The following is a 25,093-nucleotide window of genomic DNA, read 5'->3' on the forward strand; positions in this document are numbered from 1 at the left end:
GCAGACATGTCTTTTGGTGAACCTCATAATGTACTGACGCAAACTGACTCTTGCCCAATCCTGTGTGGGCCAAGTACACGACATAAAGTCCCTGTGGAAAAACCTGTGACAGCATGCTGTGTTAGCGATTGGGGCAAAAAAGGAAGATGAATTAAAACTGTTTTCATTCTAGTAAAATGATTTACAACTTCAGAATACTGTAAATCATACAGTATTCAGTCATGTTCAGTGACTTTCTTAAAAGCACATGGTACAGTAAAAACAAGAAACGTGGTATTTCATTAAATTAGATGTTTCAGGATGTTGACGTAATGACACAATTATCACAATTATAATTTCTAACTTAACGGGGACACAGACTTCAAAACCAGAATTCAGCTGCAGGTCTCTACGTCTCCAATTACAAAAAGATACAATATGACTATATCAGCTGCTAGTCATTGGTCCTCCTGCAAAATTAAAATAGTACCTGAGAAAACTTTTATTCCTTTTTGTAAAATTGAATTATAATCCACACAATAACAAAACTGAATATTAAGATATTACATTAGCTTGTATACCTGCACAACATACTGAAGGATGTCTTCAAAATGTGATAGTGGTTGGCCAACCAAAGAGCACTGCACTGTAGAATGCCTGGAACCAGATATGTTATTTTATTTTCTGGCAACCAGCAATTTGATACCTTATAATTTGGTATCTGGAGTGTTGCAGCAGCCGTATAGTTGGCAATACCATTTTGCTCTTACCTGCATTTATGTTACTGAAGCTGGTGCACAATGGGTGAAATATGAGGACACTGAAGGTAGATTTAGTCTTACTGCTGTTTTCAAAAAAACAGATAAGAAGCTCACCTCAAATTGTACGTATTTGTACATGTATATGAAACAAGCTTCTACATTTCATCTATTTTCCTTGCTGCTGCTGCTGTCTCAGTACCTATTTCTGAGCCACCCTGAGCTACTGCCAAACCAAGCTTTATTGGTCATTCTTAATTGCCTACTGCTGTTGTTAGTCACTGCTGCTACTGTCACTGGGAATCTCCTCCATGCCCGATTCCTTCCAAACAACATGACTCTTACACAGCTCTGAAGTGTTACTTTTCATGTGAAAAACATTTTTTATGTTTTTGATCTACAGATAGGGAAATTCCTCCCATCATTAGCCTACTAACTATACAATTTCCTGGAGAAACAAAAAGAAACTGTGCTTTGTTCACATTGATAATGTAAAACACAATCCGTTCCAATGTTTCTTTTAAACATACAGTACGTACTATACACATTATGCAACTATATAGGGGTGGAGTTGGTTATATGGGGATATGGCTATTTGTGACAGTTCTCTGCAGACCCTGCTGTACAGTACAAGACTGGGCCAGTAAATAGACAAGAAGTGGACATGGCTGAAGCTGATCACTGTGAGCTTGCAGCACAGTGGACAGCGAAACAGCCCTCAGGCCATGCACGAGAGAGTTAACTGTGCTCTTGCTGAAAGGAAAGGGACACAGCAGGTTTTCTGCTTCAGTAGCCCACGGCATACAAATCACCACAACTCAGAAAAAGAGCCCAAGGGGGACAAGCAGTGAAAGACAGCTGACCATAAATCCCCTTTGTAGACTGTTAGGCAACATTGATCTTTTCTGGGATTATACTAAAGATGCAGGGTCCAAAAATGAAAAACATGCTTCATTAAACTGTGCAAAGGTTCGTTAATCAGTGGCTGCACACTGATGGAAGCCTCAGATTCTCTGGGCATCTAAGGAGGCAAATAATAGAAGTAGAAGCAACAGCACAAAATCAAACATAAAATATTCAAGGACGCAAAAAAAAAAAGGAACACAAAGATTCCTAAAAAAAAACAAAGTCTCCTAGGGAGACTCTTTTAAGTTATCTCCAGTATATTGGGCCTCATGAAGTTACTCTGGGAACATTTCACATCACACATCCTGCTGTGTTTTACCTTTAAGGTTCCAGACATGACTACTGCTCATGCTGGAGATTCACATATGACTGGAAATCACACAGCTGGAAAAGCCTGTCATTTCACATGCACAGCAAAAAGTCCACAGCATACACAAAACATGAAACAGCAGACCTCAACTAGGAGCTCCGATTAGAATATTGAAAAGTAGAAAATGTTTCAAACAATATTTACAGCTCTCGCTGGGTTTGAAAACACCCTGTCTCAGAAAACCCCCTGGATCTTAAGACTTCTTCAGAAGAATCACTGGGTTAGACTTTTCTAAAAATGGAATAGAAAACATGGAGTTAATATACACACTAACAAAAGCATTACTATTAGATCACTTATAGTAATACTTATTAATACTTATTAGTACACCAGATGGGATCTGGGAAATCCCATCATTCCAGGTTCAGCATTGCACATGGGAAAAGAGCAGCTCTCACAGCCCTGTCTTGAAATGGGCAGGCCTTCAACCCTCCCTGTTCACACTCAGACCCGCTGGATTGGTATAGTAACATTCGAACACCAAATCAAGAAGGGCAACTTTAACAAGCTGTGAAATTACACACATGTAGGAGTACCACTCTTTCCTCTCCTTTTTTTTTATGAAGAGAGTGTAGTTCAATATTATTCTCCAGTGCCCTCGGTACTACAGAGCAATACAGCAGAGCAGTTTCAAATGTGTAAACCATGCAGACCTCACGCTAAGCAACCTGTCAAAATTAATATATCACATCACATTCACAGATATGTGCTTTCACTTTACAGGAATCCCAAACTATCTACTTTGCTATGCAGAAATTCTGCTTCCTTAAAGAATTTCTTAAATTATAGCCATGTCATTCATATTTTGTTTTCAAGTAGATACATTCTTAATACTAACACTTCTGCTTAAACTTCAGTAGTGGTCACTATAGAATGTGACACCATGCTGGTGTTTTCCTCTGTTTTCTCAGTTTAGCCTTTGTATTTAAGACTGGTTGAAAATTCATTCTTTATTATGGTCCTAGGGTAAATCATCAGCAACACCCTGTTATCATGTGTGTTTACCTGCCTCTTAGGCTAGGTAAACTCACAAGTAAACATTTCTAAAGATACCCACTGTTTTAAGCTTTCTGAGTAAGGGCTTGAGTAGTGGAATCAAGAAGTGTTTCTGAGGTCATAAGAACTCTTAGAAAACAGAATGAAGCCTGTTTTGTACAGCTGGGTACTGTTGACCACTAATCACAAAACCATTTACAATCAAATACTTATTGAGGGACCTTTATCATTTAAGCACAGAGAGACAGCCGAGTCACAACCATAAGCAGAGTTTGAAGAGCCAAGGCAGATTGAGCAACAAATTATCTGTTTTCACCATTGCAGTCGTCACATTACTAAGCACACAAACAGTACGCTGTGCTGTCTTTATGTTGAACTAATCAATTGAGCAGTTAACTTTGCTTTCTAAACAACCATAATTTTGTCCAAAATGTCATTACACTTAAGTGAGAGTTTTCCTGTGAAAACAGGCTGGTCTTGCTAAAAATAATGCAGTAGACAAAACAAGTAAACTGTTTTTTTATATGCCAAAGAATTAGGCAGCATACTGTAGAGAATTACAGAACAGTCAAGCACAGCTTTTATTGTTTTGTAATGTAGTTTATGCATGGTTTATCTGACTTTTATTGTATTTTCATAGTATGCGTCATTAAAAATCCCCTTTTGCTGACCCCTGTTCTAGAACATTTGTTGAAGTAATAAAAATGATTCACAAATGTTAGGTTATATACCGAAAAATATGGAACTTAAATCAAGGGATGCTATTTTAAAATTGTTTAATGCACTAGCAAGACCTCTTTTAGAATCACATACATAATGTAGGTCACCGTGTTACAAAAACATACCGTAGTTCTGTTCTGGATTTCCCTTTCTTCATTCACTAGCTTAAGGGAATGTTCTACATTGACAGCCTACAAGAGCTGAACATTTTTAGTCTAAATCACAGAAGACTACGAGGGGACCTGATCCAAGTATTCCAAATTCCCAGAAGCACTGACAAAATGAACCATGAGCCAGAGGAGGCAAGTGGAAAATTTTAAATTTAAATCTAAGAACAGGAGGCAATGCGTTACCAGCAGGGTTGTGGGAATACGGAACAAGCTATCCAGTATCCATCCATCCTGGGCTTTCCTCAAAGAACTACTGGATGTGGATACTGGATGTGTGGACTGACATGCCACTGTCAAACAGTCTGAATGGCATCCTCTTATTTGTAACCATCCTTATGTTCTTATGTCATTCAGTCCAAATCAATTAATACGCATCTTCAATATCATCCAATCCAATTCAACCAATCCAATAACATTAAAATGGGACAAAGCAATGTATTACTGCTTGAGGTCATCTTGAAACAGGTATCTTGGTGTTTTTGAGAGACTGGACTTAATACTGTTAATCAGATAAAAACAATAATAGTTTTGCATCAGTAATCATTCATTACAGAGACCTAAAATTTCTTAAAACATAGGAGATGACCAACTTCGATCACCAAGTGTAGCATCCACTTGGGCAAATGGGTTTTCCTTAGAGGTTTCCCATCCCAGTACTGACCAGACCCAGTCTTGCTTATCTTCAGAAATCTGACCAAATTACAACATGTGAATCAGTCTTTTAAAGAATGAGTGTGTGAGTATCCACAGCACCACATAATAGCCTAATTTCATTTAGGACCAGAGGTACAGATACTCACAGGAGTACCGGGTTTCCCAGGAATGGAGACTGGAGGATCGGAAGGCCGAACTGAACCCTTCATGGGTGATACCACGGGAGATGGCTGAGGAGGTGCCGGAGAAACCGGAAGTGCTCTGGAAGCCACCTGCTCCCTTGATTCCATCTTCTTCAGCAGCTTCAGAGCATCTCTGTGGAGGGAGAAGAGAAAGAAGGTAGCAAAGGGTCTCTTCAGCTTCCCTTTATATCCGGAGGATAAAGGAAAAGGTAAGTTTGAAGCCAAGCAGGTTTGGTCGGCTGCTCAAAAAAGGTGAAAGTCACTCAAAGCCCAGCTCACTTTTAGTCGAAATCCAAATCGATTGTCTTATTAAAACATATCGGTCTTTCGGTTTTGGTGATGAATAGCTGCTGAGGATATAACATTGCCTTAAAATTAAGAGAAATGTAAAATATGGGCATGTTTCACTCAAAGCTGAATCATTTTAAAAGTGTGCATGATATTTTCCGGGTTGAGGACTACTCAAAAAAACCTCTTGAAAATATTTACTGACTCCCAACAAAAGCTAGTACAATCCACTCTAGGTTCTCAATAATTGTAAGAAGGGAGAATTGAACAGGCACAACTATGACTACTGGTGTTTACTATGACATTGAAGCGTTTTAAGCATTTCAATGGCTGTACTATGGTTGTGAGTATAGTTGAAGCAGTTTTATCAGCACCAGTACACAGGAATCAAAAAGAAGGGTGTCAATGAAGGAAAACCTGGCCATAGATGATAAACTTGCTGATATTAATCAGAAAAAAAAAGTATACTCCTTGAGTGGCCCAAAGTCTTGATTTGAATTCTACTGAGACTCTGTGGAAAGTCTTGAGAACGGCTATATGAGAGAATCTAAGCAACATGCCAGGAAGAATTGACAAGAATCACACCAAGCTGGTATGTAAAGTTGGTGGAGACCAAAAAGACTTGCAGCTTAATTACTTAATTACTTCCTGAATGATTATGCAATGAACATATTTCGGTTTCTTCATTTTGGTTAAAGCAACTTGTCATACCCTTTCTGAGGAACCTCAAAATAACTCTTGAAATAGGTATTGTGTCTGTCCCTATAACCAGGGGTGATCCACTTCCCCCTTTTTATAACCACTAAAAAATATTTTTTAAACTGTATTTAAACTGCATTTTCTCACATCCTACAAACCACTGATCTGTGAAACACATGAAACATGGATATGGTCTAAAAAGGTGCACAAAGTATCTCTTTATTCTTCATATAATCTGACTCAGTGTACAAATTCTAAATACTGCCTGTGAAGAAAAAACACCTGATCAATTTCTAAACTATCTGTTAGGACACAGAAACACAGTACACAGAAATTAAACTCATTTTACTTTTCAGCATATTTTCAGGTGAACATCTTTGAAAGAACAGAACTCGGGGAAAAGCAAGAACTCTAATAAAAATCCTTTACATTTCAAACATTTTGAGCCAATGTAGTTTTGCAATTAGAATATACATGGAAGCTTTTAATTGTAATTAATTCATCTTAAATGCTATGGGCCTTTTCTACACAACCATTCAATTATAGTGATTACATGGATAGAAGTGAAACAGCCTTCCACTCAGGACATGAATTCTCCACACCAACACCAGCCCATCAGTCTGTGACTTGCTGCACTTAAAAAATACAACTACAGACAACATTCATGCATCACAGCAACTGTTTTCTAAAGAGCAATTCATTGTTTATTAGCTAGGAGGTGCATCAATTGTTAGTTGCCTAATGTATAGATGTGCTTCAACAAGCACAGGTCTAGAGAGAAACAACCCAGTAAGTGTTAGAGGTCCCAATAACCCACTTTATGCTAAAGATGTGAAACACATGTAACTTAACATGCTCAATTAAGAAAGCAGGATGCTACATTGAGGTCTTTAATGGCTGACACCATCTGTTCAAAATTAAATCTAAATTGTTAATTCGACAGTCAGCTGACCAACTAATTTCAGTTAAATTGTTCCAGGTCTCTGGAAATTGATTATGAAATGCTTGCCTATAAAGCCTACTGGACTGGGGCTCCAGGACCAGACTTGGAGATGCCTAGAGAAGTCTATAGCATGGGAGCAGACAAACCTTGGGATTTTTCATTTCATTCCATTTCATGTGATGTCCAACTAAGCATTTTAGGATTAGTTTACTGCAGGATTCAAATCCTTGTAATGGCATTGAATGGAAGAGAAAAGATCGTCTTCTGCTCCTGTTGAAGCTCCAGTGCCTAAAACACTCAGTCTTTTAAATTGCTTTAAAAATGTGCAATCTTAGTACAATGGGGCTTTATGTGTTACAGTGAAACTATGTTGCAGAGCATTTTTTAAAGAATATAAACCAGGGTTTCCCAATACTGGTCCTGAGGACCCAAACACCTTCTCGTTTTTATTCCAGCTGAGCACTTAATTGAATGAATGATGAATGTTTGATCTGAACCACAGAAAGAAAAAAACACGTCCTGCAAAAAACTTACCACGATTAAAAGACTTATTCTGCTAAAAAAACATTCTTATTACTGAACTGTTATGACCAAATCTATGAATGGTAATTCGACACAGGATCCCAAATGTCTTGTGAATATGAAAAGTCAAATCTTAAAGTGTCACTTTTGCTGAGTTACAATTCAGCTTCCCATTGCAGAGTTAAAGTGTTTAAAATGACCAATGATTAATACGGTGACTACCGTGAGTGCAAAATAACTCATTCTTCTATGGAAGAATCCAAGTTATTGAACATGCATGTGCCCATCTTTTGGACACATGATAGGACCAAGAACCTCTTGTCAGTGACAGCACAGAGCAATTATTATGTACTCCAACACCTAGTTTGATTGCAGTACTACATAAAAAAAGAGCCTGCTAAATGACTCACAATACAGCGAATCCTTGGATGGAAAACTGCCTTTAAAAAATGCACCCTAGAATTCTGTTGCAGAATTTCAGAAATCTGGCAGCTCAATGTGTCCAGATTTGAAGGTTTATAATGTGTGTATTATCTGACATACATGGGCATTTATAACTCCATATCTCTTTTTATCTGAGCAGTCTGAAAATCTTCTAAAGACGACGGCAGACATGTTTATAGCACACACACCTTTCTGTGCAAGATCTGAAGCCAAACTCTAATAACTGAGCACATGCAACAATTCCTGTTAACCTGCAGTTTTTTATCTGCTTCATATTAGACCACCCACTTTCAGATACTTTGCGCCTGCTGTTGTTTTGAAAACTTTAACCTATAATTTATTTTTAGTCGCTTACTTTAAAATAAAAACATCGCAAAGCATGGGCTATAATTGTGAATAAAGACTCCAGCAGTCACATAATTAACTCCCTGTTCAAGTTTAAACACAACTTATAAAGCCCTTGTGAAGTATCTGTTCCAACAAACTGCACTATTCCTTAGGTACAAATAAACCTTCTGTTCAATCCTTCAAAATGATGTTCCATTTTGTTGAGCTACAAATGATGTACAGTATACTCATTTTTTAAGCAAATATTTGTAATAATCAAAATTTGAACGCTCAAACTGAACACTTTTAAAGGTGAAAGAAGTTAAAATATCATTTGGCAGTGTCCAGTCAGCTCCCAGTAATACAATCTATTAACTGAAATAATCATGTCATGGGCCTCTACATCTAGACAGCTGTTTGCTCAAACTCCATGTGTTTTGATAACATACAAGACATTGTTCTCCAGGAATGTATCAGTAAACCCAAAATTGAGATACAAATATAGAATGCAGCCAAAGCTGATGCCAAGGGATTGTTTCAATATTCCAATTACAACAATTCAGCAAGAAGTGTCTCTGGGATGCAAACAAGTCTGACAAGCAGGAAATGTCAATTTACATTATTTTACACAGATGTTCACACAGAAGAAAACTGATAACACATAAGTTATAGATTAAGGGTCCCACATCTTTTTAAACTGTTTTAGCAAATGAGAGTAGAACACGAAAACAAATAGCCTGAACAACACGATATTTGTAATACCTTTGTCATTTGCAATTGTAATACCTAGGTACAGTGAAGGAGACAAAATAAGGTCAGAGAATTAGAGACCAACCAGCCTCACCTCAATTTTATCTACACTTCTTAAAAATAAAAAAATGACAATTAGTACAATTCTTAAATGACAGCTGTGCTCTAGGAGATTATCTACATGGATTTAGAAGATCATGCCTAACTATCCTATCAGATGAAGTAATTAGCTCACAAGATCTCTTTAGGGTGTAAGATATATTGGCATGTTCAATAACCTTCTACAAAAAACTGAATGGAAGACAAATCCTTAGATGTAAAGCTGCAGAAATCTAACGTAGTTAAGAACTGACTATAAAGCAGAAAAAGGAAATCAATATTGGGAGTAACAGTAGACTGTCAATAAAACAATAATTTGGTTCTAGGACTGACTGCTGCTCTTTCCAAGAGAATTTACTGAAATTTAGAGATTACCTAAAAAAGGTGATATTGCAAATACTTTTTATATAGGAAATATTAATATAGAACTCATTGTATGCTCAGTCTGAGGCTTGAGTCTGATCCTTTCTAGATAAAAAACTGACTGAATATTAATTTAATACATTAGTCATTTCTCTGCTATCATCTAAAATGTTCTATTATCATCTCTGAGACACTGCTTATTTTTTATTGTTGCAATACTGATGAACCCTTTAATTTATTTTAGTCTCCATTGCTCCTTTTTATATTTATCCTGGCCTTTCTAATTAGCTTTTAACCCATGCATGCGCTTATTTTTATTTTTCTAAAAAAGTGTTCATTATATTTTTTAAATCCACTTGAGAAAATAGGTTATTATTTGATCTCCGGTTTGTCTCCATGCACTTAAAAATTATTATACAAAAACACAAGCAAAACTGATGTACTGTTCACCTTTCCTGCCAACCATCTGCACAACTGAATGTGATTTCATCTTTAGAATCAAGCATATTTTAGCAAACTTTTAAATGTTTAATGTGATAGTTGGCAGCTGCATCATATGACTAATGTTTTATGTTTTTCTTGTGCTTTTGTGAGAAAGTGTTACAAACCTTTTAATTTGTAACTACTGCTTCATTTCTACTCAGTTTAATTAAGGGATGCATTTTTAAATGTAGCTCAAAATTAAGAGCATTCAAAATCATATCCATGTTTTACACAATTAAATTTCATTATGTTCCAATCTTATGCGGTCAAGTACAGACTACAGGGTAGCTGCATTTTTCTTATTGGGCTGTGAAATGTTTTTACTGTAAGGTAAACGCCCTCTCCACTCCACTCTCCTGTTGTTTTCACAACAATGCTTGCACTGTGATTTGATTTACTGGTAGTACTGTGTACCAAAGAAACCAACTTTTTTCCCTGGAAATTCAATTTTCATTATATTTAAAACAAAAAACTGAAAATACACCCAAAGAGTTCAGAGATCTTTCTAAGCAATAACTCACTGAAAAGGCAAAATGCTGGAATGTTGGAATGGTCTCAGAATTAACTTTACTCTTGTCCAGATAAGAAATGTAAAAGTACATTTCCAGTTTCCAAATTTCCAGTTCCCCGAAAAAATCTGCCCATGCTAGAATTGGACAGATGGATCACATTTTAAATAAAATTCTGTTCATTATTTGAGTTGCTCCCAGCTATGGTACGCTGAAAATTCCCTGAATGACAATGAGTGAATAAATTTTTCACGGTATGCAGTAAGCACAGGTGTCATCCTTTGGCAGTGGATACTCTGGGAGACCACAGGTGGGGTGTTCATTCAATACCAGTGCTGGCAGGTGTACCAGAAATAAAATGTACAAAAGCTTAAGGTGGGTAAAAGAACTCAGGCTGTTTTAAATTAAAAACACTCCAATACAGCAAAGCTATCGGGCATATACTGTAATTGTACGACTTTAACTTGCCCTCGTCTTTATGGAAAAAAAAATGTTTAATTTAAGGTGTAATTACACGCTTTGAGGTTTAATTCTTGACTGTTTCTTCAAAATGAAATAATGACTCTATTCCTGATGTTACATTTATATAAACATACAATACATGTACAGAATAGCATCTGACGGTGAAGTTTCCTGCTTACGGAAGATCCCAGTATAACCTGGCATAACTCTTTTTTCACCCACACTATCCTCTCACATCCCACAGCCACAGAGCAACAGCTAGTTAGAAACTGCCACTGCCAAAGTAGAAGAATCTATCATGATTTTATTTATTCATCAAGACAAGTTTTTATGAGTGAGCCTGATGTGGAAATAAGCAATGGAATAGAATGTGGTTTAACTGTGCCACACATTACAACGCAGCCAAATTTCTCAGTCTCTCAGGATACAGCCTCCTGCATAACCTGCCCGTAAATACAAAATATCCCTCCTCTGCAAACTCAGGCTCAAAATCCTTCCAAGGGAAATGGCAACTGACCTACCATTATGTCTTTAGACTTTGGGAGGAAACTGGAGCCCCCAGAGGAAACCCACACGAACACAGGGAGAACACACAAACTCTACACAGACAGCACCCCCAGGAATTGAACCCAAGTCTCCAGTGCTGTGAGTAATCATATATTTAAATTAGTTAAAACAAACAGTGCATTTATAATTTAATGTTATAATTAAACCTTTAAACATTTTATAAAAGGTCCATATCAATAAAAGCAAAAAAATATATTTTTCACCTGTAAAGATCCCAGTTTGGAGAAGGCCAATTAAAAAAGTTGGGACTCCAGATGTCATACGTAGCAGGTTACTGATTTACCTTCATCACATGAAATCACCAGCAAATCAGCCTCAACATAGAGGAACAAACTATGCATCACTGTGTAGCTTGTAACATTTCAGAAGGTGAGTGTCTCAATGGGTAAGTAGTTTGAAGGGAGTGTATATGTGCTTCTTCATTCTCCCTGTGTGGGTAAAGGGTTCATCACCGCGAGACGGGATATCAACTGGGCGCGTACTTAATAATATATCATGTGTGATTCTAAATAAAGAAAAGGCTGGATGTCAGGCTTAAACTAAGAAAACAAAAAAGGTAAAAATGAGGGTACACTCCAAATACCTAAAAAGGTTGGTATCTTCACAGCTCATTTAAAAACAATTCAAAAACAAACTTGATCTCTGAGTCAACAATCACGGTGTTCAGTCAGATTCTGCCACTTCTTAGGTCTGTTCTGGGAAGGTACTTACAGCACCAAGGAAACATTACATGAAAAGTTTACTCATGCTTTCGAAAATGCTCTTTATTTAATCCCATCTGAAACCTGAAAGCTAATGTTTCCATCTCAGAAAGATTTTCCTTAGATACTGCAGTGTTAAATTATGTCATTTATTAAGCATGTGATTAAATGTGGGTGTAATATTTCCTCCTCACAGACTTCTCTCTCTTTTTTTTACTTTGGAAAGAAAAGCTTTCTTCTCTTCACACATGCTGTATGTGCTACGCTTCAGCATATTACAACTTAAATGCACATTTACGACATGGCAGGTAATGTTTTGTAGTTCAATACACTTCTTAAAAGGAAGAGAGCACTTCAAACATTCCTCCTCCACAACCCATTAGAAAAAACAAAAACAACACTTTCTCACAGATACCAAATTAATTAAAAAAAATACTTTATTCCTGTATGACTGCATCACTGATTAAAATTAAAGGACTAAATACAGTACAGAATGGCGAGCAAAGAGGTTTTCTGTGGACAGCTGTGGTTCAAAGCAAGCTTTTTATAGTCTACACTGACAGGAATTTTAAAAGTGTCTTGAAAGGAGTGTGAGGCTGATCTGAATTTTAAAAAGAAGAAAGAAATACCTCCCCTGCACCGTCTGAAACTCTTGCTCAATACTGCCATCTGTTTGGAACAGCTTAGAAATTAACCTGGGAATTAACCCTTTTCACCTCATCAAAATAAAGGCTTCTGGTAGCTGTCACTCACTCCAGTGCTGTTCAAAATACTTACTGACCTAACCTTATTTACCAAACCAGTATGACAGAAATATTTACTTCCTTGTCCACATGTCCTGTCATGCTATGACTTCCATCACATCACATTTCAAGCTGTTGCACTTTAAAAAGAAAACTTCTCAGATAAAATAAAAACTTCACTCCGGCGACAGCTGGACTGATCTGCACAGCCCTCCATGGCTATCCAATCAGCCTGACAAACTCAGACGGTCTTGTCTGCACAGTCCTCCCATACTCTTTCACAGCAGAAAAAGTCAATAAGAAAGGATACAAACAAGAGAAGGGAACTCAGTAGGTGTTTGTTTGTAGCTTATTAAAAATCCCAGTGAATTGGCTTCTGTTCTAAAGACCCAACAGCTATGGCTCTTTCAACATTCCCAAATAACTTTGCTTTGTGTCCTCTGTTCCTTGCAGAAATTGAAATGGCTGTTTGGGTCCAGCTCTGGCAGCTCCTTTCAGGATTCTGAGCACCTAACTCAATCTCCAAAAAGTCCCATAACATTCCTAAATGTTTGCTGCTTTGCACTATATTTGAAAGCCTTTCTTGGGCCCTGTAGGTTTATTCATGCTGGTGCAGACTCTTTGCTTTATAAACTGCATTCCCATAAGAGCTTCAGATATCATACATTGCTTGTATGCCACGGCCTTTTTGCTTTGTAAAGATTAGTTAAGATCACTTTATTAGCCATATACAATGTCTTGTATTAGGAAAACAAGGTTAAATATGTTATTTATGTGCAAAAATGTATTATACTGTATGTCTGTGGACATAATAATGGGAGGTAATCTGTGTACAATTAATCTGCCTGAATGGTTGTTATGCTACATGTTATGTGAATTAAAATGTAACTTTGATGGCAACACCTGTGTCTCACAAGAAAAAAAATGTTTGAGAGAAAGGGTACTTGAAACAAAATAAAAAATAAAAATTCCAACATTTCCAAAGCTGAAGTTGTTTTAGTAAATTTTGTATCAAATAATTTGTATATTTTATTGTGAATCAACCTAATAAGATAAAGAACAGACCGCAACAGAATACCCTACAGCCAATCAAGTGTGAAGATCAATTAGCTACCAATGACCTAATGCACCAGATAGGACAAATAGCATCCTCTCATTGGTAATGGTTCTTACACTCTTTCTCAAGACTTTGTCTCTTCATAATGGGAAATCATAGTATCTGTACAATCCTTAAGACAAACATGACATATTTAATGTTTTTACACCCTGTGTTCCTTTGAAAAACGATCGATACCCGTCTGCTTGTGCTCTTGCCTGCACTCTGCCAGCCAGGGCCAGAGGTTCTGTACCAGCCCTGACGTACTGGGAGCACAGCAGTGAGGCTGCAGTGAGAGCTGGGATCTCTCAGGAGCAACATGCTAGACTGCAGCTCTCAAAACACAAACATTTGCGTATTTACAAAACTATAGATGAAAAACTACAGCCTGGAGCACAGTATTTTGCAAACTTTTCTCAGCATATAAAACAGCGTAAGCATTAATAATTTAACTTTTTCCATTGTTATTTCTCATAGTTTTAAAATTTAATATTTGCCATGTTTTTCTTCTTATTGTGTTCCCACATTTGAACATCTGAAATTTAAACCAACACTCTAAATCCTTTGAGCTTCTGACTGAGAAACTGCACACAGTGAGGCCTGATTCACAGTGCCGTTCCCAGCAATTCAATTTATCATAGACAGTACAGAGTGTTCCAGGCACTGTTGACAAAATGTCTGCTTTTCCTCACGGAGTTACAGCTCAAAAAAGCAGTTTTTTAAAAGAGATTTGAATTTTCTTTAAGGTCTAAGAAAGTTTTTTTAGTGTCAAATACGCTCTCTTTTTCCATCTTTTAATAAACCTTAGCTGATCATAAAATTCCTCTTCTCTGTTATCATGTTATCCTTTAGTATAGATTTGATTTTTTTAAACTGTTACACTTAATTTTGGTTTAATTAGGTGCATCTTTCAAAAGTGCTTTTGAAAATATCTGATATAAGGAATTCCTTCCCATGTACCTTTACTTTAACACCTTCCGTATTAAGGGACGAAAGTTAATCTTCATTCCTTTGCACAACAAATTATTTTGCCTCTGGCAAGTTGAGAAGTACAATTCTACAATTAGAAGTAAAGGTCATAAATAGTAATTTTCTGACTCAATCGCAACAACACACTGGGTGTTTGCCTTGTGCAGCTAAAGATGACCGAGATTTTCTTAACATGACAGCATAGAATCTGGGAAACTTCACTATGCCAAAGCCTAAGGCTTCCATACAGGTATTTCTGGGAAAAGAGCTACAATACAGCATCATTGTATCTCAATGGACAATGCCAAACCTGAATACGAAAAGGTCTGCTTTGCAAGACCAAGGAGTTTCGTAGGTTCATTTTCCCAGATAAGATGCGGCATTACGTGTGGCTGCCACAAATCATTAAAATGCTCTTTTCAATTATAATCTACCTTATTTTCAACCCCTTGTTAGATTCTGTTCTATGAGCACACCTTAGTGGGAATACCTTATGTGAAGGCTCATCACCTGAGCCTAGAACTGAAGGATGTCAAGTCAATGGGATGACCATTAGGGCCACAAAAGCAACAATTAGACTGTGCTTTAGCTAATTTGCTAGTGTTATTAATTGAATGGAGAATTTAATGGGAACATGGTGTAAACCATTGAGAGGACCTGTATAACAATTGTGGCATGTCATTCACTGCATGGGAGACCAAAATAGGTGGTGTTATCCCCAGCTGATGAGCCTGATTAGTTTTTGTGTAGTCATTCATACTGGGTTTGGACATGCTAATGTCACAGTATATAATCGGAGCTGCAAGGGAACTAGATTTTTTCTTTGGTTTCTGCGCAGCTTCTTGTCTGTGTTTGAACCTACACAATAAAACCAGGAACCATTTTGAGCCTTAACATCTTGTGTCGGTATTGCTCTTTCTATCTAGACTATTTATTCTAGGGAATCTGATGGGCTCCTGATACATACAACCTCCTGAGTAAAAGAAGTATTTTCTGATTCCAGTTCTAAACACACTCCTTCTTATTTTCATTCAGATCCAGGACACGTTGTCGGAAATCCATAATTTAAGCAATAATAGCTTAAATTAATTGAGCTCCTGGTAATTTTGTTAATACAAATATATTTTTTAACAGGAAACAACATGATTTTTATTAGTATTAGTCATCTTCCTTATCATTTTCACTCATTACTTGATTGGGAAGCTGAGGAGAATTCCCGACTATGTGTCATGATGACACAGAAGTTACTGTCCAGTAATGTCTTACTGTGGAAATGTAAATTCTGCTGTGCTTCCCCACATGTTCTTAATTCAATACCCTTTTGTTTTCAACAGTGTGATGTTTTCTTTCCAATAAACACAGAAAAAAAAGGTTCACCACATTGACAGCATCTGTAAAAGGTTATCCCATTAATTCATTGCAGCGTCCAGTAATTAATCTAAAACAATACATTTTACTTGCCCAGGTACAGTAATTTGGTCTAATACAGTAATCTGGCTTCCTAAGTCTTAAACTCCATGAGAAACCTTGAAGCTTGGTGGTTTCAGGATATTTGTCAGGATATTTGTGACTTTTGATAAAAAGGTAGTTTTGAAACAGTATTTGTGGTACAGTACAGTTGCAGAAAATATGTAGACAGAATAATTTAATATTTTAAGAGTAAGAAAATTGCTTTAGCTGCTTTAGGTTTATACGGTTATAGCTAAAAACAAAAGTGAAAATAAGATGATGCCACCTGCAGAAGAGATACACAGCCAATGTGACTACCAGTGGACTGGAGAGGAAAACTTTAATAGCAAATCAACAAATGGGAATGTGCCCTATAAAGGAGAAAAAGCCAACAATTACATACAGAAGTGGAACATCTGAAGTGGAAAGGAACACTTCACTTCAGAAGACCCTGCCACATTCCTGCTTTCAATATCCAGATTTAACATTCTTTAGCATAAGCAGGAACCTCTCTTTTCCAAGCACTGTCTTCCTTGAGGATAATATTTTATATTCCCATTTTTAGGTCTGTTTTCAAGTCATTATACCTTCAATCAGCTGAATGTAGGTCCTAAATTTTAAAATTTGTTAGTTTTTTTACTCTGTGAAATGGGCAATGTCTCTAGCAGAAATTCAAGCTCAAGCCAGTCTGGGAGTCTTTTTGTAGAATTAAATGATCGATTGATTAGCCATTCTGCTAACAAGACAAAATAAAAAGAACGTTTCCCTCCTTATGTAATACTGCCAACTCTGCTTTGTCCAAAGGAAATGAAAAGTTGAAATTATAGTCTAAATTAGACAGCTGAGGCGAACAGGGGTCTAATCATCTGGTGCTTCCAACTGTGACTCAGAGAAAAATTAACAGTAACTGCTAGAGACACATCTTTGATGTGGCTTTGAACTACTTGTGCAAATTGCTTACTCACCTTTCTCTCATCTGCTAGAGATTTATCATTTTTAAATTAAAATGGCCTACTAAGTAGAGAAGGTATATCTAACATTGGAGCCTGAACTAGCATGTGGAGAAAAAACTGAAGTGTATTAAAAGTACTTTATAGACAGAAGTTTAAAATAATCGTTCATTATTTGCCAGTGTTTTGGAGCCATAACGCTGTGGCTAGGCAGTTCTCAGAACCTTTAATCTCTACTGTCATTTCTGTGAATTTCATTATCCACTTTCAAAACAATAAACCCTGTCAGATCTTATCTACAGTACATGCCTGGCAAACAGAGTTGAAATCTATTTCATTCGACATAAACATATTATCAGGAAACTGCTGGCCATTCTGCTCAATCCACAAAATTATCAGATTAAAGACTTATTTTGTCCAATAAATTTTGCAAGTATTCATACAATATACATAACTGGATGTTTATATATTTCTCACTTAAATCTACTGCAATGTACACCACATTTCAGATCCGGGTGATTTTGTTGCCTTCAGGCTATCAGCTGATCCAGCTATATAAATATATTAACTGGAGGAAAAGTGACCAAAGTGGATAGGGACTTTCCAAAACCAGGTTCTAGAGAACAGTGTAGATTTTTATAATGTGTCTTTTTTTGTTAAATTAACAGGATTACGTTATTATCATAATTACAGCCTTACCATCTCCAAAATCTGTACAGTACTGATTCTCAAATATAAGCAGCTATTACGATATGCATTTTTTATTTAGCGACCCCTCCCCCCAAACACTTGCCCATACATACACAAAAACAGCAGTACTGGCAGTTTCTAAGGCTACAGCTGAGCAGCTGGTATCCATAGAAACAAGGACTCCTTAATAAAATAGCACACAGGTCCCAGTGGGACAGCTGACACTGGCCCTCACAGAGTCAGCGAATGAGAAATTATCTGTCCCCAGCCTGCTACTGCTGAGATGCGGCTATTAGAGGTGATATACAGACTTCACAGTTGCCTATCAAGGGATGCTGTTTCAGGTAACACCACCAACAGCTCTGAAACATAACCTTCTCCAGAAAATGTTACGTCTCTGTGGAAACGAATACTGCACTGCCAACTGCTGGTGTCTATCTTAAAGGCTTTGCATTTTTTATCTCTCCCCTTAAGAACCTAAAAACATTGGTTTACCTCACTCATTTAACTGCCCCAAGAAAACAAAACTTTGCATTAAATTAATAATATTTAAACCATAATTTCCTTGATTTCTCCCACACTCTTCTGAGACTGGAGCCCAAACTCACTCCTTGGTGATGATCCCATGGGGTCCTGATGCTGTGGCCAGGCCAGGATCGAGCCCGTGTGTGTCCAGGATGTGTCGGGCAGCTGGACTCATCCTGTGCCTAGAAAACAAACATTGACCACTAGCGTCAAGGACACGAAGCACAAAGAGGAGGGATGTCAACCTGTCACGAGGCACAAAGGCAACAGAAGAACACCGAGCACGCCTGTGCTTGGAATTGTGCACGCTGTGTGCTTGCTGTTGTTCTCATGCCACTAAATGAGAAACAAAAGGACTACACAGAAATTGAGACCAATTTTACTGTTTAATTGCTCAAAATCTAACAAGCAAGTGTTGGGGTTTCAAAAGAAACTGTCCACGTTGCAAAACCCTGTGGTCTTCTCAGTTATGTCTTTGCCAGTTCTACATTTTTAAACAATGCAGACTGATTTACTGTGGGTGGCACACTGTCAGCACGAGCCCCGGGTTCCACTCCTAGGGTGCTTCAATCCTGGATATTCTATGTTCGTGTGGGTTTCTTCCGGGTTCTGTGGTTTCCTCTCACAGTCCAAAGACTGTGCTTTGCTTAATTGGCTTCTAAGAAAACCAGCCCTGGTGTTTATGTGTCTCTGTGTGCCCTGTGATGGACTGACATCTCGTCCAGGGTGTATCCTGCCTTTGCTAGGATAGGCTCTGACCCTGCTTTGGAAATACAGCTAGAAAAATGAATGGATAGATTATTCATTCTAGACATAGGAATGTGTCCAACTCATGCGTGTAACTGAAAAAACAGATATAAAAATGCTGGAAGAGAAGGATATAATTGTACTGGCAGCATTTATACCCATATCATCAATCAAATTCAGTTAGTAAAGCGAATTTTGTCCCCTGTGTTCAGCTGCCTTTGTGATATATTAACCCTCACTGAAAATCCTCCTACAAAGAAGTAGCCTAATATTTCAGAGCATTATTATAATGAAGAATGTTTTTCGTTTATAAAACATTTATAGTTTAATAAAAGAAATAAGCATCAGCTATCTGTTACATGACTTATCTGTAATATTGGTCATTCTGTTTCCAATGATTTTTCAAAACTATGGATTCCTTTACTTATTTTAAGTTACATACAGCAATCTGTAGAACTGATTTGTTTTCAGGGATCTCTGACTATCCTTTAGTCAGGGGCGTCCAGGGGTGTCTTTTTCTTACAAAACCTGGCTGCCCAGCAGGATCAAACTCTACAGCAATGTGAGGCAGCTCAGGTTTTATGAACAGCTTGTCTTAATAAAGTCATTCTCGCACCTGCTGGAGCGCTGTAGGATGTGCTACCATTACCACAGCAACCATCAGAGCCACTACCCACTTGCCTATCTACTGGTTATCGTGACTACCTGCTCAGGCAGGACGTCTTCCACCTGCATTCCATTAACAATCACGACTGTATCATGAGGAAAAGACTATTTAAGACCTGCCTGTGCATTACTCTTGTCTGGCACTGGACCTTAGAGAACCTTAGATCTGTTCTCTAATCTCAACCTCTCTGCTTGTGCAACATTCTGGATTTCTGGCCTTGCTTTGTCCTGACCTTGCCTCCTGGACTCTCGCTTTGTGTTTGAACTGTGATTTCTTGGCACAAACTCTTCTTTGCTCTCAAATATGCTTTGGACAGTTGGTCCTGCTGTTTATTTTGCTACCAGAGCCAGCCTGCTCCTAGGTTCTCTTCATGACCCTCAGACCACTTCTTTACTCTAGTAGGAGCAGAGGAATTGCATATGAAAGACAACACTGGGTGCTGGGTGGTTTTCAATTGTGAATGTTGGGGGTATGTTAAAAAAAATGATAATTTTAACTAAATAGCATCAATAGATCCCTGCTTCATCAGAGCATGTAACTAGCAAATCCCGGAAAGGAATACATCTGCTATGTAATAGTTTTATTCCTTTGTTCCAAAAGCTTTAAATCATCACCAGCGTGATAAAGACTGAATAAACATGCTTAGTAACTGAATTCAGTAACTGGGTTCTCAGCTTTAAAGTAAATAAGAGAACCCTGCATATCTTGGGGAGTAGGTCAAATAAGCATAAATCAAAAATGTATCATGAATCAAAACTCTAACTACAAATGACATTTGTCAATACCAGTTTTACCTTATGACCTCTTTTGCTTCTTGTCACTGACTAAGCAATTTAACAGCAAATGGAATTTCCGCACCAGGATATCACAATCAATTCATAGAGAAACTGTTGGGTTTTCTGACATCTATTACATTAGTCCACGCTTGGTTACTTGGTAATAATTAATAAACTGAAATCTTTCTTGTTTGAACACAGTGCAGTTTCACAGGTATTATGTCGCAAATCATGTCACCTTTCAGAATAATCACATTCAAAGAATTAGAATTGGAAGGTAAATTAGAAAACTCTACATCCCAAAATCTACTCCACACTAACCAAAAAAAAAAGGAGCTCCTGGCTGACATAGCCAATGCTTGAACTAGGGCTATAAGTGTGTCTGGGTTTCCTCGAGAGTGCGCACCCATGTTTGAACACCAATCCAAAATGGAGGACCTAAGCCAACCACTGCATCCTTGGTTTGCCATGTAACAGTGACCTGCCTGCACCCAGCAAGACTGTGGCCACTCCTCCCAGCGATTCACAGTGCTTCACATTGTCCTGTTAAAAGCAGTGGAGCTTAAAAAGACAAGCAGCCCAACAGTGGACATATTGGAAGAACACACAGTTTGTCACCGTGTGTCGGCGTAGGTGTGGTGTTGGTGAACCAGCATGGCAATTCAAAAACTCGGAAATATATCAGAATAAGTTACAAATGAAAATACCAGAAGTGACACAGAAAGACAATGGGCAAAATGAACCACATAAAAGATGGACTAAGACTTACTGTGCAGTGCTGGTCGTGGTCTCTGCTCTGTGTGGGACCACAGGAACTGCCCCAGTGAGGGGTGAAGGGGACAGTGCTGGGGGAGGGGCAGGGGGTGTCGGGCTGCTCTCCTCCGCTGGGATCTCCACCTGCTTATAATCCTGTCCCTCCTCGACCATGAGGGCGATGAGGGTGCCCAGACGTACACTGCGACTGCCTTCCTCTTTCTGTGGAGAGACAGATATGGTAAATGATGGTCCTACATTTGATGATGATTACCTACTCCAATAGATGACGGTCTAGTCAATGGAATCAATGGAATTTTACAGTGAAACCGCTCCGCTCTCGTCTGGGTATTCTCAGACACACTCACCAGGTTCTCACATGAACCACCATTTGGCACAGCACAACCAAAACTTATTTCTTTTTTATAACTGGCAGATCGGATCAAAAAACCCGTAACTAGGTAACACTGAAAGCTCCGTTTGGCATTTGTGTAAAAAAAAATCATAAAAGATAACATATTTTCACTCCAGATTGAGCTCATTCTGTTGAGATTGTGACTTAATATGGACTTTAATCTGTCTCTTCAAAGCCATGTCAAATATTGGCCTCACGTTATGAAGTGTAATATCTGTTTTTCAGAGGTCTCATAATTGCCTGCCACTAGCGGCACCACAATCTGACCCATTCCTTTCTGCTACATGCAATAGTTCTTCTGTCAGCTGAAAACAAGATATAACAGTATATAATATATAATATAGCAACAGTACATTACATAGTACATAAGAGTAGCATAGTATATAATAGTATATTATATATATAGTATATTAAACCAATGTTTAATAACTGTAATATCTTTTTATACCACAATTATGAAAGAAGGCATATTTTCTATTCAGGCATGGTGTAAATTGGTACAGTATCTAATTAAATAACTCCCTAGATCAAAGTTAAATGCCTTTTTTTTTCTTAAACGTGCTTGAAAAGGGTGTTTAAAATGCAGAACACATTCGACACCATTTATATCTACCTCCATCAAACATGCTGCTTGGCACCCCTGCTGTGCTGTCATGTTTCCTCTCAGCTCCATGCCCACAGCTTTTTGTCGCTCCATATTGCTCGCGTTCAGCACCCTTTCCCAGCACTCCCAGGGGACACTTTTCTCATCTTATTCCCTGCTTCTCCATTTATAGCCCCTCTGAACACTGCACACCTGCACACTGGACACTCTCTGCACAAGCAGATGCCTCAAGGTGACATTCTCTTTTTAGCTGACCATCCCAGAATCCAACAGGTAAATAACCTCCGAGATGCTGGGTTAAAGGACATCAATATCAAATTTAAAGCACACATAATCTGGTATCTGGGAACACAACATAGATTAAGATTGATTATGACTGTTTTTAAACTACACAAACCCTAATTAAATTTAATCGTATTATCTTTTCTGTCTATGCCAGGGAGGTTTACAAAGCAAAGATGGAACTTAAGTATTTAGGATCTTCCTTGGGGGGCTTATTCTCTTCACTTAATCACTCCATCCTTTGGTGAGCTAATCATTCTAAACGGGGTCTGCAGTACTCAAAAGGAAAACACATCTGAATCCCAAATTACAAACCACCAGATTTTCAATCAAACTCTTACCCATTTCTAAGCAGAGCTCTTGCCATTTTCCAAACTGTTGTGAAGAACCTCTTGAGATTGGCTTCAGTTTCCCTCCACTCCCTCTGCCAGTGTAACAGCAAACCCATACCCACAGCACATAATTAGTAACTCAAAGCAAGAGTAATTATAGTGAGTATATTTATAGCGTGGCTTAATAATGCATTCCCGTGAGGTGCTCTTGGCACAATGTAATTTTTTTAAATTATTGGATTTTTCTACATGACAGAATGCCATATTGACAATAAATCAATCCATTCTGCTCTCCCAGAGCACAAGACTGCCATCATCTGGCATGAGGGGGTGACTGAGGCTCCAGCACCTTTCAGAGTGTCGCCACTTGGGCTTCGCAGGTCCCTTTGAATTCACACAACTCAGCTGCTTTTTGTTTTGATTTCTATTTTTCTTTCGGGAAAGCATAGCATCGCCTGAATCGTGTCTGCGTTCTATCATCTTCCGCATTCCGTTCCGATCAAGTTAGCACGGTGCAACATGAAAGAAGAAACACTGTAGTCGTCGAGGAAGAAATGCTAGAAAACACTGCAAGTTATATGCTACTGTTGCACAAGGCTCCAAGAATACTTTGTGCTACAACATCTGCCTCTTCCTATTATAGATGTTAGGCTGTTTGACGGGGGCTTCCATTCTAACTAACCTGCTTTGGCATCACATATCTTACAAATAGACTTCTGTCAGATATCTCTCAGGAGGAAGTGTGATTAAGGCAGCAATTAATCATCACACCAGCCCAGTAATTTCACCCTAATTATTTTCCTGGACAGCTGGCAAAGTTATTCATTCCTCCTTTTTCCACGCAATATCTTATGATGTATAAACTTTTAATCTACCTACCACTTGCAGATTCATGAATTTTTTGGCACCTTAACATAGAGCAGATGCAATCAGCTTCTGCCAAACAGCTTCTATCTTTCTGTTAGGTTGGAAACATGTTACTTTCACGCACAAACATGAACGTTTGATATGAGTCAGACATGATTTTATCAGCAAAAACAAAAAACAGAAATGTAGGAAAGAGAAACTGAAAATGTGCAAAGCATCAGTACAGTATATGCAGGGATCCCTTTTTCACATTCAGCATCTTAAAGACCAAAGAAATAGGTCTATGCAATTACAAATTCCAGTTATAGATTAACAACATCACAGATAACATGAACAAGAAGATAAAATGAAAAGATTTCCAGTAAAGAATGTGATACACTGTTAACACGCAAACCAAAGAAAGTTATTATCTGCAGGACTACCCTGAGCATTGACGTAAAGTAGCAGTGACACACAAGCCTGATGAGAAATTGGAAAGACTGTTGTGGGATCTTCTCCCACCATGTCCTGTGGAGCAGCAGCTAGCTGGTGAAGGTCGGTGGGTTGTTTATCTGCCTCTGATGGCATTTACTGTACATGCCGGTCCCACGTATGTTCTGATGGATGCCCCATTTTTGGGTTTGTAGGAACATTTAAACATTTGTTTGCTGAATGGGTCTGTCAGTATACTAATCAGCAGTAAGGCTATCCTCGATAAGTACTAAAGATTATTAACATATCTCCACACTTCCACAATCCCTCCAGCTGTATGAACAATCCAGCAGCCATCATTCGTGTTAAGACTACTTTCAAACGAACTGCCCTCCATCATGTTTGTAAAGAACAAAACTACATTGATCACTAAGTAAACACTCTCACTGAAGCCACCTCATATGTTCACCGGCCCGCAGAAGGTAGTAGTTTTTCGTCTCATCTCTCATCATTACCAATGAATAGCCGCCAAATGTCTAGACAAACAGCCACTCTACTGATCCTTGATTCATTCACCCACATATTTCTCACACTCTCACCACTTCAGTGAGAAAGAGACCATGCAGCTGGAACAGAAGTCGGGATGGTGTGGTGGCACTCTGACATGCAGAAGTTGGCCTATCCCTGAAAGGGCAGTGATTCCTCTAGACCAGGCTGCTAATTGTTGGAACTCATTCTCCAGGACACTTCTCACACAGATAGACTGCTTTTAATCATACTGACACTAGCCAGGCAAACTTCATTACTCACATGGGACATAGCCCTATCATTCTCTGTCCTTAGGTTCATTTAATGGCTATTTATATGCATTCTTAATTCACTTTGGAAATTTGAATTAAACTCTAATACAAAACACTGAGCACAT

At 38.1% G+C, this 25,093-nt stretch overlaps 1 protein-coding gene and 1 long non-coding RNA gene across 2 annotated transcripts in view; one reads left to right on the plus strand and one right to left on the minus strand.

Moving 5' to 3' along the window:
- The window catches only part of pdhx (pyruvate dehydrogenase complex component X), a 74,764-nt gene that overhangs the window by 27,578 nt on the left and 22,093 nt on the right, over positions 1–25,093 (minus strand). The window contains exons 4-6 of the mRNA XM_006642446.3: positions 21,274–21,479; positions 18,398–18,496; positions 4,700–4,868 (exon numbers count right to left, since the gene is read on the minus strand). Of these exons, the coding sequence (XP_006642509.2) occupies positions 4,700–4,868; positions 18,398–18,496; positions 21,274–21,479 (474 nt within the window). The remainder of the gene's footprint in view (positions 1–4,699; positions 4,869–18,397; positions 18,497–21,273; positions 21,480–25,093) is intronic.
- Positions 4,856–13,545, plus strand: LOC107075814 (uncharacterized). The gene is made up of 4 exons (XR_001477333.2): positions 4,856–4,944; positions 11,160–11,269; positions 11,403–11,560; positions 13,089–13,545. It is a non-coding gene; the product is annotated as an uncharacterized lncRNA (long non-coding RNA).

This window comes from Lepisosteus oculatus, chromosome 21 (genome assembly GCF_040954835.1).
Source record: "Lepisosteus oculatus isolate fLepOcu1 chromosome 21, fLepOcu1.hap2, whole genome shotgun sequence".
NCBI lineage: Eukaryota > Metazoa > Chordata > Actinopteri > Semionotiformes > Lepisosteidae > Lepisosteus > Lepisosteus oculatus.